Here is a 13,911-nt window from a genome sequence, read left to right as displayed (position 1 = left end):
GTAATCTCATTACTGTACTCCCCCTCCCCCCTTTAGCCTCCATGTAATTAAGTGCTCCCCAGCATCACATCACAGACAGTGGGGAAGCCATGGGCGAGAGCAACTGCAGTCCATCCTGACTGGGGTTCCCTGTTCACTCAAAAAAGGAGATCCTCCCCACACCCCACCCAGAGAAATGCCTGGACCAGGGCAAGGAGCTAAGCAATCAAGAAAGGTAGCCATAGAGATTCCCCTTGCTCAAGATGACAGTGAAAGGGAAAATTGTGAGGGGAGGATTTGGGGAAACTGGTCTCTAGATAAGTGTCGGTCTCAGGAATCTGAAGATGTCAGGCGACTCCATAGGAGGGAGACCAGGAGAGAGAGAGATGTTTTCACTGTTCCTGTCATCTTCCCCTCTTCCCTCTCTTCCCCCTCCCCTCCCCAATCCTTAATTCAATGCAACCTACAAAAAAGTCTTTGGTTGGGTGAGGTTCTTTAAATGGATTTGGGGACCCTGCGAACAGGGGTCTGACAAAATTTGACTACTGAGGCCCAAAGAGGCAATGAGAATTTCAAAATTACAAAATGATAATCTGGACAGAAATCCAGGTTTCTTCTCTCTGTTCACCAGACGTTAAACTGGCATGGCCTCTTGCGGGCCAGTTCTGCTTGTCTCTTGTCCTTTCTTAAGGAAAGGACTGGACTTCTATGTAGTACAGGAGTAGGTAGGGGTGGTATGGGGTCTCTCTTGATCTTGAGATGAGATAGCCCCATCCTCAGGCGCTATTCCTTACTTTCCACTAACTCTCTCCCTTCACTATCAGAAAGTCCTTCCTTCAGTCTAACTCTCGTCTCTCCTGCTGTATCTCTAATCCATTTTTGCCTCCTAACTATCTATCCACCCTGTCTCATACCCGAGAAGAGAGTGGAAGATTAGGTTAGAAGCCCCTACTCTCCCTCCCCAACCCCTCCTTTTCTTTCTTTGAGGGTCCGATCCAAATCCCCTCCCACTTTTTCTGATCCCTTCAAGCCCCGCCTACCCTACGCCCCCCCACCCCTGTCAGAACGGCAGCCAATGGCTATTTGCCTAATTTGCATAGTGGAGCGGGGGAGCAGGGAAAAGAAGGGGGTGGGGCCAAGCGACCTCTTAAATCAAAGTTGGGAGGCGAGGACTGGGCAGAGGGGATGCCAAGTGCCCAGGCAGGGGCTGGGGGGAGGGGGGTGGGGGGCGGGCTCAGAGGACAGTGGGGCCTGACCGGACACAACCCTGAGCTCCCTCCCTCCATCCCTCCATTCCTTCATTCCTCCTTCCCTCTTTCTTCTGCACAGCATCCTCTGCAAACCCTCAGTGCCTGGGGGGTCCTCTCTCCCCAATCTGCCTTTAATTACTCATTCATTTAATTGTCTTCCTCCTTGTGGGGAAGCCCCAGAACTTTCTCTACCTGCAGAGCAAATTAGGGTATTTGCTCGGCATTTTTAGGGGGGGAGGGGGAAGGAGGGTTCCTCTTGGATTGATTTGGGGGGGGGTCAGGCTCGACAGCTTGGGAAGAAGGGGCTATAGGACCCCAGTGAGAATCTTCTTTCTCTCTCCGCCTCGCCTCACTCGCATCTAAACCAGCCTCCTGCCCAGCCTTTGCCCCTCGCCCCCGCTACCCCTTTCACGCAGCACTCCAGCTGCGGGACCACGATCATGACCGAAATGAGCGAAAAGGAGAACGAGCCCGAGGACGCTGCCACTCACCCCTCCCCTGGGACTGTTTCCACCCTCCAGGAAACCAAGGTAACTTGGGGAGGGGTCGCGATTTCCTCCCCTCCCTTCCCATTCCTTCTTTCCCGCCCTGCAGCTCAACCCTCCTCGGCCCGCTGTCACCGTCTCTGTCCTACCCTCTCCTTGACCTGGGCTTGTTTTGTCCCCGCACTGCCGCGACATAGCCGATACAAACAGCGGCCCGGGTCAAAAACGAGTCGGGATAGCTCGCCCCTTCTCCCACCACCACCATAGGGCGGGCGCTGTCCAGCATAATCTTAGAACCTCTCAGCCTCTAGAGAGGACCAGGCTGGGAGCAAACTAGAAGGGGAGGGAGTAACTGACCACACGCTCACGCGCGCGCGCGCGTGTACACACACACACACACACACACACACACACACACACACACACACACATACACACACACACACACCCCACCCCACACCACACCACACCACACCACACCACACCACACCACACCACACCACACCATACCACACCACACACACACCACATGTGCGCGCGCTCATGCACAAAGACATGCTTCGGGTCAGCTGTCTCCGGACTCGCCTGGGGGAAGGTTGTAACTCCCCTTTGTTGGAGGGAATCGATGCAGAGCCTGGGGAGGAGCTGTGAGGTGTGTGTGTGTGTGTGTGTGTGTGTGTGTGTGTGTGTGTGTATTTACGCAGGCGTGTGTTTCCCGGGTATATAAGTCTCGGTGTGTAGCCTTGGCTGTCTTTGAATGTGTGGGGCCCTGAGGTCTCCCTGGTTATATCTTCCTTCTCTGCGTCTCTCTTGGTCTCTCTGAATCTCTATGTCTCTGTCCAGCTGCAGTCTCTGGGGAGCCGCGATCCTGGAGGGGAGGGATTCAGGGGGAGGAGGTCCTGGGTTCAGGTCCTTCTGGCTTTTAGGCTCTAGGGGCTGCGGCAGCACTTGAAGGCTTCTTTTCTCTTGGGGGGGTGGGGAGAGAGGTGGGGGGAGTGGAGCAGTGACACTAGCAGCCATTCCCTCGCATTTCCCCTTTCTCCCACCAGGTACAGGAGAGAATAGAGACAGAAAAGCCATCATAATTAATGTCATAATTAACCCTAATTATTCATGATTGTTACTCGTGGGAATAACAAGTCAATTGAACAATGAATGAATTCTCTCCCAGCTGAAGGAGGGCGGGGTCCTCAGGAGCATTAGACTTGGGTACTGGGAGACAGCTTCACGTCGATGAGCTCCAGCTCTGATCCCTCGGAAATTTAGCCGCAGGCATTCCCTGATAGCATTTGGATAGAAATCTCTGACTTGGTAAGCGAAAGTGGGTATGCACGGGTTAAGAGACCACTTCCCTCTGGCCAATAAGCCCCCATTCCTTTAGGCCTAGTGTAAACGTCTGATTTCCCATCTTTAGTTTCTCCAGATTTCTCTTCATGTCTATTAGGAATATTTAGGGAGAGAGAAAAAATAGGGTAAAGGGCCTGGGGTAAGGGTGGGGAGAGAGTGCCTGATTCCTCTGATTCCCACATCGGCCCTGAAGTTCACCCCTAGAGTCTGGGGGCCTAAATCCTTCCCTGGACATCTTATCTCCTACCTCTACCCCCCCCCCACATACACACTCCCCCCCCCCACAGAAGAGGTTAATTCAAGGTCAAAGTCAATCAGTGCTAAATTCACTTAGAGGAGGAAGGCAATGCCAGTTGGCTAAGAATGGAGAGACCATGCCCCAAGACCAGGGCCATCCTAGAAGACTGAGCCAGTGGGACCCAAGTGTCCAGACCTCCCAGCTCTTAGGGCCCCCATATACCTTTGACCCCACCCACCTCCAGGGGTGAGGATTGGTAACCCACCACTCCTAACAAAGGGTTAACTCAGCCTGGGGAGAAATAGGTGTCTGTTAGATCAGGAATGTTGGGGAGGGGGTCCAATTGTACTATTGGAATATCTGTGAGAGTATCTTAGAGCTAGAGAGAATAAAGCCGGGAAGTGGAGAAGGGTGATAGATAAATCCAGTCAGAGGTAGTACACCAGGGTACCAATCCTCTCCCCATTTCTTCCTCCTCCCTAATCACCTGGGGTGATACCTATTCATAGGTCCTCTGTCTCCCCAGATCTCAAAGTACTTATCAGTAGAGCCCACTCAATCCCAGTCATCTTTCTCTATCTAGAACCTGTCTCCTCACTCCCCTCCTTTCTCTCAACAACCCTGGGGCTGGGGTGGGCGGAATACTCCTGCGGTATCACTGCCACCTCAGCAAGTTGGTCAACCTGCAAGCTCAGCTTGGGGGGGGGAGAAGTCAGCCGATTTAGGCTGCTGTCCTTCCCTCACCCCACCCCACCCTATCCTGAGGACCCTTCTGAAAACAGTTCTACCTCCAGGATAGGGAGAAGAGCTGGAGGGTCTGGTCTGGGCAGTGTCCCCTTACCTCATCCTATCTGTGAGGCTACTTCATCCTCTGGGCCCCTACCTCATCTCATTACTCTTGTGAAAGACCCTATAGACCAGGCAACCATGCAATAGCAAAACAGCCACAGGAAGATCATGCTTAGCATCACCATCCTTCCCTTCACTGTGACTGCTCAAGATAAATGATCCTTCCCCCTTAGTGGAGCCCCAACCTAACTTTGACAGTGGGAGTTAACTTGAGAGACAGCCATAGAGGCTCATTTATGTACCTAGGGTGAGAGGGTGTGGTTGCTGCCCACGAAGCTCTTCTTTCATGTCTGGTACTTAGAACTGGGCAGGTACAACAGAGGGGGCTGAGTAATTGGCAGACACTGATGCCAGTATTTAAAATCCCATTTGTCATCAATTCATGACCCACATAGGTACAAAGTACCAACCTCAACATCTTCTCCCTGGGCACCCCCCACACATACAGATGATAGACCTAACCCATGGTGACTTCCCTACTGCCCAATTTGCAGTGCCAATCTGCCCACTTAGGGCCGGTAGTGAATTTCAGACATGTCTCCCTCTTCTTGTCCTCCCAGAGTCAAGCAGCTGAAAAAGGAGCTTGCCTCCAACATGGGACATCCCCACCCCCTCACCCCACCATCTTTTGGCTTCATCCTCCCCAGGGAAAGGGGACCCTTCTATGCCAGCACCGCCATCTGAGTCAGCTGGCACCGGTGCCCACTACCGCCTACCCCACAGCTGCTTCGTGCCCTTTCAGGAACTGGGGAAAAGGGAGGAGTGTCTTAGATGGAGAAAGAAAGAGATGGACAGGGAGATATGAAAAAGGAGAGAGGTTGAAAAGAGCCCTATACTGGGAGTCAGGAGGCCTAGGTTCTAGCTTGAGCCATGCTACCAACTAACTGGGTGATTTGGGGTGGTCATCATCATCATCATCATCATCATCATGTTAATGATAATGATTAGCATCTATATCACACTTGAAGGTTTGCAGAGGGCTTTGTAGTAATTATCTCATTGATCCACTTTCCCAGAATGAGTCTCAGTTTCCTCCTCTGGGAAACAAGAGGGTTGGACAAGATGATCTCTAAGGTCCATAAGAGGCAGTCTGGTATAATGGGAAGAGCCTCTGGCTTTGAAGTCAAGGGACCTGGGTTCAAATTCCACCTCTTACTACTTTGTGTGACATTGGCCAGTTGAATTAACCTCTCTAGGCCTCAGCGGCCTCATCTGTAAAAAAGAAGGAATTGGACTAAATGGCTTCTGAGAGCCCTTCAGTCTGAAGGTCTTCGCTCCTGCCAGCTCTTACATTTTACACTTCCCCATTCTAAGATCTCTTCCAGCCCTTGCAGTCTGTGTTCTACGGTCAGTTCCAACTCTGACATCTATGTTGTTCTTGTCTGGAAGGGTGGAGTGGGTGGGCAGAAGAAGCAGTCCTCTGGTCACTTGGCCAGAAGGAACCAGGGAGATGCCTGGAAGGTTCCAAGATGTCTGATAGGCAGATCTGCCAACTACTTCTAAGTGGCATCTTCCCCATGCCAGGGAGCAGGTCCAAGGGGTGATGAGGGGACACAAGACAGAAGCTTTGACCTTCTGCCTCTTGGCTACCCTTATCCAAAGCTTCCACTCTCCTGCCTCCATGGTAAAAGGAAAAGTGCTTCTATGGCAATAGGGATGAGTCACATCCAGGCATGTCATTCCCACCCAGGCTGGACTGAGAAGATGGGTCTTGATTTAGGACCCGGAAAAATGCCTGCTGTGGGTAGTGGGATCAGACATTTCTGGAGGAGGCAGGCACTAATCCAGCTGGCACGGAGGCTGCCTCCTACTCTCCAACAGCTCCACTCAGCACTGGGTTGCCACCAGCTCCTCTTTCCCTGAGGGTCATAAGGCACACATTGCCTCCCCATCTCAATAGCCCTCCTTCCTGCTCTCCTGGGGGCAGGTGCCAGTGGTCTGGAATTGGGACAGCCCCTTCCATACAAGCTCTGAGGGAACATTTCATTCAGGAAGCTTCCCTCCAGGGACCAGGAAGAAGCAGGTTCTAACAGGGTTGTCCTAGGGGCACAAGTGAGCTGGCATTGGCCATTCCAGGGTGGAGAGTGACAAGCCACTCTCTCCCTCTTTGCCCCAGGGCTTGACCTGACAAGCAAGATAAGTGGCAAAACTCCAGGATAGTTCAGAACAATTCTGGGCTTAAACATTGGGTACACCACTCCCTCCAAAAAATTCCAGGGCATGAGGAAGAGGGACTCTCAAGCATCCCTGGGCACCCCATCAGAGATGGTCCTAGGGCTTAAGATAATATTCTGGTCCCGAATGACATCATTTGAACTCTGCTGAGATGATTCTATGTACTGTCACTACCGTCTCCCAACTCCACAGGGATCTTGGGGCCCCAGACTCTATTATCTGCTCTGCCTGGAATCTGCAGAGGCAGAGAGCAGCAATGCTATCCAGGAAGCCAGGGTTTGGAAGACGTTTCAGTGATCCAGTGATGCCAACCACTGGGGAAGCCAGACATCCTGCAGAGCTCAGGCTTCATGATTGGCAGACCTGGGTCTATCATCTTTACTTTCTGTTGTCCTCCAGAGTCTGGGGTGGTGGGAGAGGCTGTGTCTGTGTTCTCTGAACCAGCAGCTGCATCCACTCCTCCCCTGGCAGGGCTGGGAGGTTGGCAGCTGTGGTACCTTATGCTGTCCAGCTCATCACCTGGTAGCCTTGGCTGAGGGTGACACAGACTCTGTGCCCATATCTTCATAGTCTATCTGGGCAGGTTGAGTCAGGCAGAACATTGCCAGGAATGGGACCATGAGATAGATGTAGGACAGTGAGGTTTCTGGGCTTCTCGCTAGGAGTGGGAGGGGAAATAAAGAATAACTTTCTGGGATTGATACTCGAAGCGAGGAATGTATGGATTTGTGAACACTGAAAATCAACTGGATATAGAACAACAGGTCCTGATCTAGAACCTGTCTGTCTCCTCTCCTTTAGGCTCTAGATTCCCAAGTCCAGTCCTGAACCCCAATACTGATTTGTTCAGTCATTTCAGTCATATCCAATTCTTCATGATCCCATTTGGGGTTTTCTTGGCAAAAAATACCGGAGTGGTTTGCCATTTCCTTCTCCAGCTCATTTTACAGATGAGGAAATTGAGGCAAACAAGGTGAAGTGATTTGTCCAGGGTCACACAGCTAGTAAGTGTCGGAGGCCAGATTTGAACTCACGTTTTCCTGACTCCAAGCCCAGAGTTGTATCCACTGTGCCATCTAGCTGCCCTCTGACATTAATTGGGGTTATCAATTTGGGCTTTGGTGCTTTTGGTTGTATACGTGTGTGGGAGGGTGCTGCTGGATATAATCAAAGCCTACCCTTCTATGAACTCTGGTCCCCTATGACCACGGCCTCCTCTCTTTCAGCTTCAGCGTTTCAAGCGCTCCTTGTCCCTCAAGACCATCCTTCGAAGCAAGAGTGTGGAGAATTTCTTCCTTCGCTCAGGCACTGAACTCAAGTGTCCAACGGAGGTGCTGCTGACCCCCCCAACCCCATTGCCACCCCCCTCACCTCCACCTCTGTCCACTGATCCAGGCCTGTCCACCTCTGCCCGATCCCCTTGTCCAGTCCAACGTCCCTTGGCACCTCTCAAGCCCCTGAGGACCCACAGCTTCCAAGAGCATGTCTTCAAACGTGCCAGCCCCTGTGAACTCTGTCACCAGGTTATTGTGGGTAGGTGCCTGGGCACTGAGATGGGCACAGGTGGGAGTGCCAAGGTGGAGCAATGGAAGGGTGCACAGCATGGATCTGCCTCTTTTGTAGCCCAATTCTCCCTGGCCCTCCAATGCCAACATTGCCTTTATGGGACACGAGGTGGGGAGTTCTCTCTCTACCTCACACAGCTATTCTCTATAATATTACCTTCTACCCTAAGTAACTCATGGATATGTCCTGTCTATCCAGGAGGACAGACATGAACAGAGGCTTCCTTGTGCCTATGCTTCCCATCTTTATTTCCATGTACCCTCTGCCAACTAACACACTTTCTATTCTCCCAACCAATGTGTATGTGTGCATGGAAGGGACAGGGAGGAGGAGAGACCTTCCTCCTTGTCCTCCATACTCCAAACTACCCTCTAGGCAACTCCAAGCAGGGCTTACGATGTAAGACATGCAAGGCCAGTGTCCACCTCTGGTGCTCTGAGGAAATCTCCCACCAGCAGTGCCCAGGCAAAATGGTGAGCAAGGCTCCATCTAGACTTTTTCCAGTTGACTACTATGTGCGCATTGGTACCTTGGAGGGTACTGCATCTTCCTATCCCATTGCTAACAGCTAATTCCTTGCAATGGAAGACACCAAGGAAGATCAAGCTCTCTGTCCCTTATGACGGCACCGATGCCTCTCTGCTTTTTCCTCCCTAGTCCACCTCTTTCCGACGCAACTTCAGCTCCCCTCTCCTGGTACATGAGTCACCCCCAGCCTCTACCCGGGAGTCTCCACCAGCTGGTAAGTACACATCTAATTCCCATTCCTTCCAGATAATAGTGAGCAAAGCTGCCCCAGGCTTCTAGACTAGGGAGTTAATGTCTTCTTGTGGTAAGGGATACTGTCTCAGGAAGAGTGGCCACTGGTACTAATCCCCCAGTGCATTGTACCAGCTTTTAAAATGTCCAGATGCTAGTGTCCATGGATCTAGATTTTAGGGAATAAGAAGAATCCTAAGAAAAAGTATGCTGATAGGTTCCTGAAGGTGCAAACTTTATAGGTGCCAGTGGGAAAGTGGATCCCATTTATGAGACCCTCCGCTATGGTACCTCCCTGGCATTAATGAACCGTTCAAGCTTCAGCAGCACTTCGGAGTCCCCCACCCGAAGCCTGGTACAGATTTTGGCCCAGGCATGGGGGAAAAGCATGTGGGGGAGGAGGGATTACGGCTGAGGTCCACTGGGGGGAGAGGCATTAGGAATGGCACATATTAGGATAGAGAGATGGGGCTGTGAGGTCCCTGAGGGAAAATGGATGGGGGCTAGAGGATATGAGGAAAAGAGGGGTGGAGCTGGGGGACACTGGAGGGAAGACATTGGGGAAGGGATTGGGGCTGGGAGACTAGGGAAAGAAGGATAAGGGCTGGCAAACAATGAGAGAAAGAACTGGGGCACACTGGGAGAGAGGGTTGAGGATTCCACCTCAGCCTTCCTTCCTTTCTTTCCCTTTCCTTGTCTGTTTCCCAGAGTGAGAGAGATGAGTTGGCAGAAGATGGGGAAGGTAGCATCCGGAGCTCAGAGGAAGGTGCCAGTGACAGTGGTGAGTGTGAAGGGGGCATGTCAGTGCCAGGCAATGGGGCCCTCTCCTCTCCCAAATCCTTACACCACCCCCTTCCCACTCTTCTAGTCTTCACATCACCAACTGAGAATGAGGTGACAGGCCCTGAGGAGAAAAGCACTGGACAGCAGCAGGTAAGGCCCTGTGCCATTTGGGTATAGATGGGAAGTAGGGGAGCAGTACCAGGGTAGGCTTATCTGAAAAATGAGGTGGTTGGACTAGGTGGTGTTTAAGATTCCTTTTTAGCTCTAAAATGTTAGACCTCTCGTCACCAACTCACTGTACAACCTTAAGCAAGCACTTTCATTTCTTGGGTCTCAGTTTCTTTTTAGAAAAGGTCGCTAGAGTTCCTTCCAGTTCTGACATTCTACAGTTCTCATTGAATGAGTGCCCCTGTAGGATGCCAGATTCTGGCTTCGAGTTAAGTGTTCATCTCTCTACCATGACACCCCAGGTTTCCAAGGGCACCATTCGGAAGGACGTGGGCCCCATGTATTCCTACGTTGCTCTCTACAAGTTTTTGCCCCAAGAGCATAACGACCTGGCACTACAGTAAGTGTCTCCCCAGAGCCCCAGAACCTTGATCCTTCCCTCTCCCCAGTGTGTCACTTTCCCTGATTGGGCATGGGCCTGCAGGTGTTGGCAGTGCCAGGAGACCGAACATTACCACAAAGATGCTGAACAAGCTCCTTCAGTTGGGGAAGGCAGTTGGGTGCCACAGCTCAAGTCAGGCTGGGGACAGGGAAGGGTCCTTCCCCTGTCCCCAGGGACTACCCCGGGTCTGCTCTTCCCCCAGGCCAGGAGACAGGATCATGCTTGTGGATGATTCCAACGAGGACTGGTGGAAGGTGATTAGGCTGGTTGGAATTGGGGAAGGGGAAGTTGGGGGGGATCATTGTGCCCCTGTCCATGCCCAGCCTGAGCGGGAAAGGACCAAAGCAGAGCATAGAACCCATATACTGGCAGAAGCTGCAGGACCCACGGCAGCAGATACTGCTGCCCACTAAGTCACCCTTTGAGCAGTGCCCCCACGGGAGCCACAGACAACTAGGTTCAAAACCGCAGCCCACCAGCACCACCACCAGCCAGCCTGGGCATCTCCCACCTTCCCAAGAGCCCAGCTTCCTCTTTCCCCTTCTTGGACGCTATCCCTGTGCACCCGTACCCTCAAGCATCAAGGCAGTAAAAGTTTGTTTAGAAAATAAAAGAAAAATTAAGGCTCAGCTGGAGCTGGTGACATGCTGCCTCAGGGCCTGAGGTCTGAGAAACAGAGTGAGAATTGGAGGTGAGCTCATCGGGTTGGAGCTGAGGTCGGGGTGAAGGCCTGCCCCCACCAGCTTCACCGAATTTGTCGGGCAGGGTAAGATCGGAGACCGCGTTGGCTTCTTCCCTGCCAATTTTGTGCAGCGGGTGAGACCAGGAGAAAGTGTGTGGAGGTGCTGCCAGCCCTTCTCTGGGAATAAGGAACAGGGCTACATGAGTCTTAAGGAGAGCCAGGTGAGTGTCCTGGGGTGCTCTGCCCCCCAAAGGGTGAAAGAGGCTGGGGAAAGGAGACAGAGTTAGGGCTGGAGGGCTGGAGCAAGCTCTCAGATGGTGCCAGGAAGAGAATCCCATCAGCCTTATAGTGGGAAGAAATGCAGGTGTGCAGAGAGGGTCTTCTCCCTCCCACCTATCCCTCTCCTCAGGCCTAGAACAGAGCTCTTGCCTCAAAGATTGGGGGAGAGGGGAGGAAGCAGAGGCAGGCAGTGAAAGAAATGACTTCAGGCCAACTTGGATCCTCAAGACAGTGAGAACCCAAAGGTAGATTGTCTAGGTCCCCCTGGCATGTTCTGTGCCCCTTTCAGACTGTTCCATTGCACACTCCCCCCAGCCGCCAATCTAATCTAAGGCTGCCAAACATCTTCCTCCTTCCCCACTCTCCCTGCCAGAATAGGGAGGGAAGTAACTAGAATGGGAAAGGGGGAGTCTATAATTATTTGGGCTCTGTACCCACCAGTATGTCATCAATGCACTGGGCAGCTCCACTCTGCCCGGCTGCTTCCTAGCACTCAGCCCTCCATCTTTCTTACTCAGATCTGTGTAGGCGTGGGCAGAAGCAAGGATGCTGATGGCTTCATCCGAGTTAGCAGTGGCAAGAAGAGAGGCTTGGTACCTGCTGATGCTCTGACTGAGATCTGAAATTGAAGATAGTACCCCACCCCAAGAGATGACCCAGACATCAACTCTGCCCCCTTGTTCCCTGCTTCTGGTTCCAGGGAATGCAGCAGGGTCTCCTTACCCGCCTCCCTGCTCACTTGCTGCCATGCTGCTGGGCACCACTCAAAATAGACAAAGAAACTCTCTAATCATGAAGGTTTTGTTTCTCCTCTAGAGGGCAGGTTGGAGAGCAAGTTAAGGGCAGGGATCAGCTACCACAGGCAGGTCAGCCCCCATGCCAAGGTGCCAATTCTTGTGCCCACCAGTGCCCTGCTGCCACAATGAGTCAAGCCCTGGGCAGATCTGTCCTCCAGGGCTTGCCGTGGCTTCTCCCCAGAATCCTCCCTTTCCAATTGCATGCCTTGTGCCACCTTCCCCCTCAGCCCAGCCTGTGTCTGTGTGTGTCTGTGTGTGTCTTTCTGTCTCTGTTCATTTGGGCATGGGGGAGGTGCTGGGGGAGGGGAAAATATCCCCTTCTCCTGGGCCCCTCTCAATGCCCGCTCCCCCCTCAGGGTTTGAAGGGGGTGGGAGATATGGGAGGGCCTTCTCTGCTTCTGTGGTCCTGACTGCTGCCTCCCCAATATCACCATCTCTCACTCGCTCAATTCTCAGGAAAGTTTCACTGGTCTCTCCCATAACTTGAAACCTGGGCTGGCAGAGGAGGGGAGGGATCAAGGAGAAAGAACCAAGATTGTTCTCTTGTTTTGGGGGAAGAGAAAATCATAGCTGGAACAACCAAGATGGGGCCTTTCTCCATTCCACCCCTAGGGACTCACCCTCACAGCTGGGGAAAGAATAGCCCAGCCATGACTCTATCTGGTCAGAAGATCCAGAAACTGGCCTACCCTATAGACACAGCCTCTCCAATGAAAAGCAATCCAGATGTAACAAGAGTAAACTGTAACATGCGTTTTGTTATTGGGAATGGCTCTGTTGGCTACAAAATACTTATAAATCTACCTGTTGTCTGTGGTCTGACAAGCCCATTTTAGGCAATGGGAGTCAAACCTTTGCCCAGATCAGAAAACTGATGACAGGCAGTTTTATTTTCCTGATCCCCTTTTCTCTCTGGTCTCTCCTCTCTTGTATGATCTGGGCAATCCTGTAAGAGCTGGAATGGGACAGTTGGAAAAATCTTCTCAATAGGGTGAGCCCAAGTCAAACCTGGGGTGGGCACAGGGAATAAGACGGCACTTTAAAAATAGTCCTGTCCAAGGGCTGAATGTCTCAGGAGTTCCACCCCCTACTCGAGATAAGGGGCTGTATTTCTGATTGTGCCCCCTGCACCCTTCGAAGACCCCTGGGGTAGGAATGGAGTGTTGGGAGGAAATTGAGACTCCCAAGGAAGGGAAGAAGTTTCAGCACCCCAGACTGAAGGAGATGTGCTGTGGGGCCTCACCTGTGAATACTGCTCCTCTTTGGCCCCAACTCCCCAGCCCCAAGCTCAGAACCTCCTTCACCATGCCAGCCAATGCCGCCCCCACTCTGGGCACAGATCCTTACCCTAAGACCCTTGCCTCCCCTCCCTTCTGCTGTTCCCAGATTTGGGGTGGGGAGAGGCTGAAGCCACACTGCCCTGTTTGCTGCCACGAGGCTGCCCCAGCAATACCTCCGGGGCAGGCACAATGCCCACTGTACATAGAGGCTGCATGACAGGTCTGACTTGGGTGCTGCCAGGCCCCCAGACCCACTGATTAAATGTACCTGTGATCCACATGTGCCTTCTCTGTTTCTGATTGGCTGGCTTAGGGGTGGAGGTGGGATGGGAGGAAGAAGGCAGGGTTTGAGGGGAGGGAGGCAGATTTGGAGGGGAAATGCAGAGACCAGACAAACATTAGAGGAGAAGGGTAGGAGATGGGGAACAGGCAGGGGCTAGAAATCGACACTGGGGAAAAAGGGTTAGGGAGATACTGGAAGAAGAGCTGGGCAGGAGCCAATATTGGGGGAGAAGGGTGGGGACTGATGAAACATTGAAGAGAAGGGGCGGGGTAACACAGACTAAGTGATGAGGGGTTGTGCCCAGACCTTCCCTTGACTGCCTCCCTAGGCCATGTCTAGAGGGACCCCAACCTCAAAGAGTGTCAATTTCTCCTGGAAAAAGAAGGGCGTGAGAGAGTGTGAGTGAAGGGGGTGATGACATCTGGACCTAGATTTGTTAAAACTTGCCCTGGCCGTAGGGTTGTGGGACCAAGGGGTGGAGAGTGGGGTGAGTTGGGGGATAAGGGTAAATGGGAATCCTCCCTCTTGTTGGCCAGTTTGACTGCTTCA

General features: G+C 52.4%; 1 protein-coding gene across 2 annotated transcripts; it reads left to right on the top strand.

Annotated features, from left to right (window-relative positions):
• The first annotated feature begins 1,218 nt into the window (after positions 1-1,218).
• Positions 1,219-13,359, top strand: STAC2 (SH3 and cysteine rich domain 2). 2 transcript variants are annotated; one of them, XM_020997780.2, is made up of 11 exons: positions 1,219-1,759; positions 7,550-7,856; positions 8,265-8,362; positions 8,547-8,631; positions 8,891-9,003; positions 9,357-9,429; positions 9,517-9,581; positions 9,902-9,999; positions 10,244-10,295; positions 10,807-10,944; positions 11,521-13,359. In XM_020997780.2, exons 1-11 carry the CDS (start codon positions 1,670-1,672, stop codon positions 11,623-11,625), a joined length of 1,224 nt encoding a protein of 407 aa, XP_020853439.1. In that variant the 5' UTR covers positions 1,219-1,669; the 3' UTR covers positions 11,626-13,359. The 2 variants fall into 2 exon arrangements, with proteins under 2 accessions (XP_020853439.1, XP_078012144.1); XM_078156018.1 differs by lacking the exon at positions 1,219-1,759 and adding an exon at positions 2,154-2,366.
• Positions 13,360-13,911: the final 552 nt, after the last annotated feature.

Source organism: Phascolarctos cinereus, unplaced genomic scaffold (genome assembly GCF_003287225.1).
Source record: "Phascolarctos cinereus isolate Bilbo 61053 unplaced genomic scaffold, phaCin_HiC Scaffold_5;HRSCAF=322, whole genome shotgun sequence".
Lineage (NCBI taxonomy): Eukaryota > Metazoa > Chordata > Mammalia > Diprotodontia > Phascolarctidae > Phascolarctos > Phascolarctos cinereus.
The sequence above is the reverse complement of the archived record's forward strand: the minus strand, read 5'-3'. Positions and strand labels throughout refer to the sequence as shown.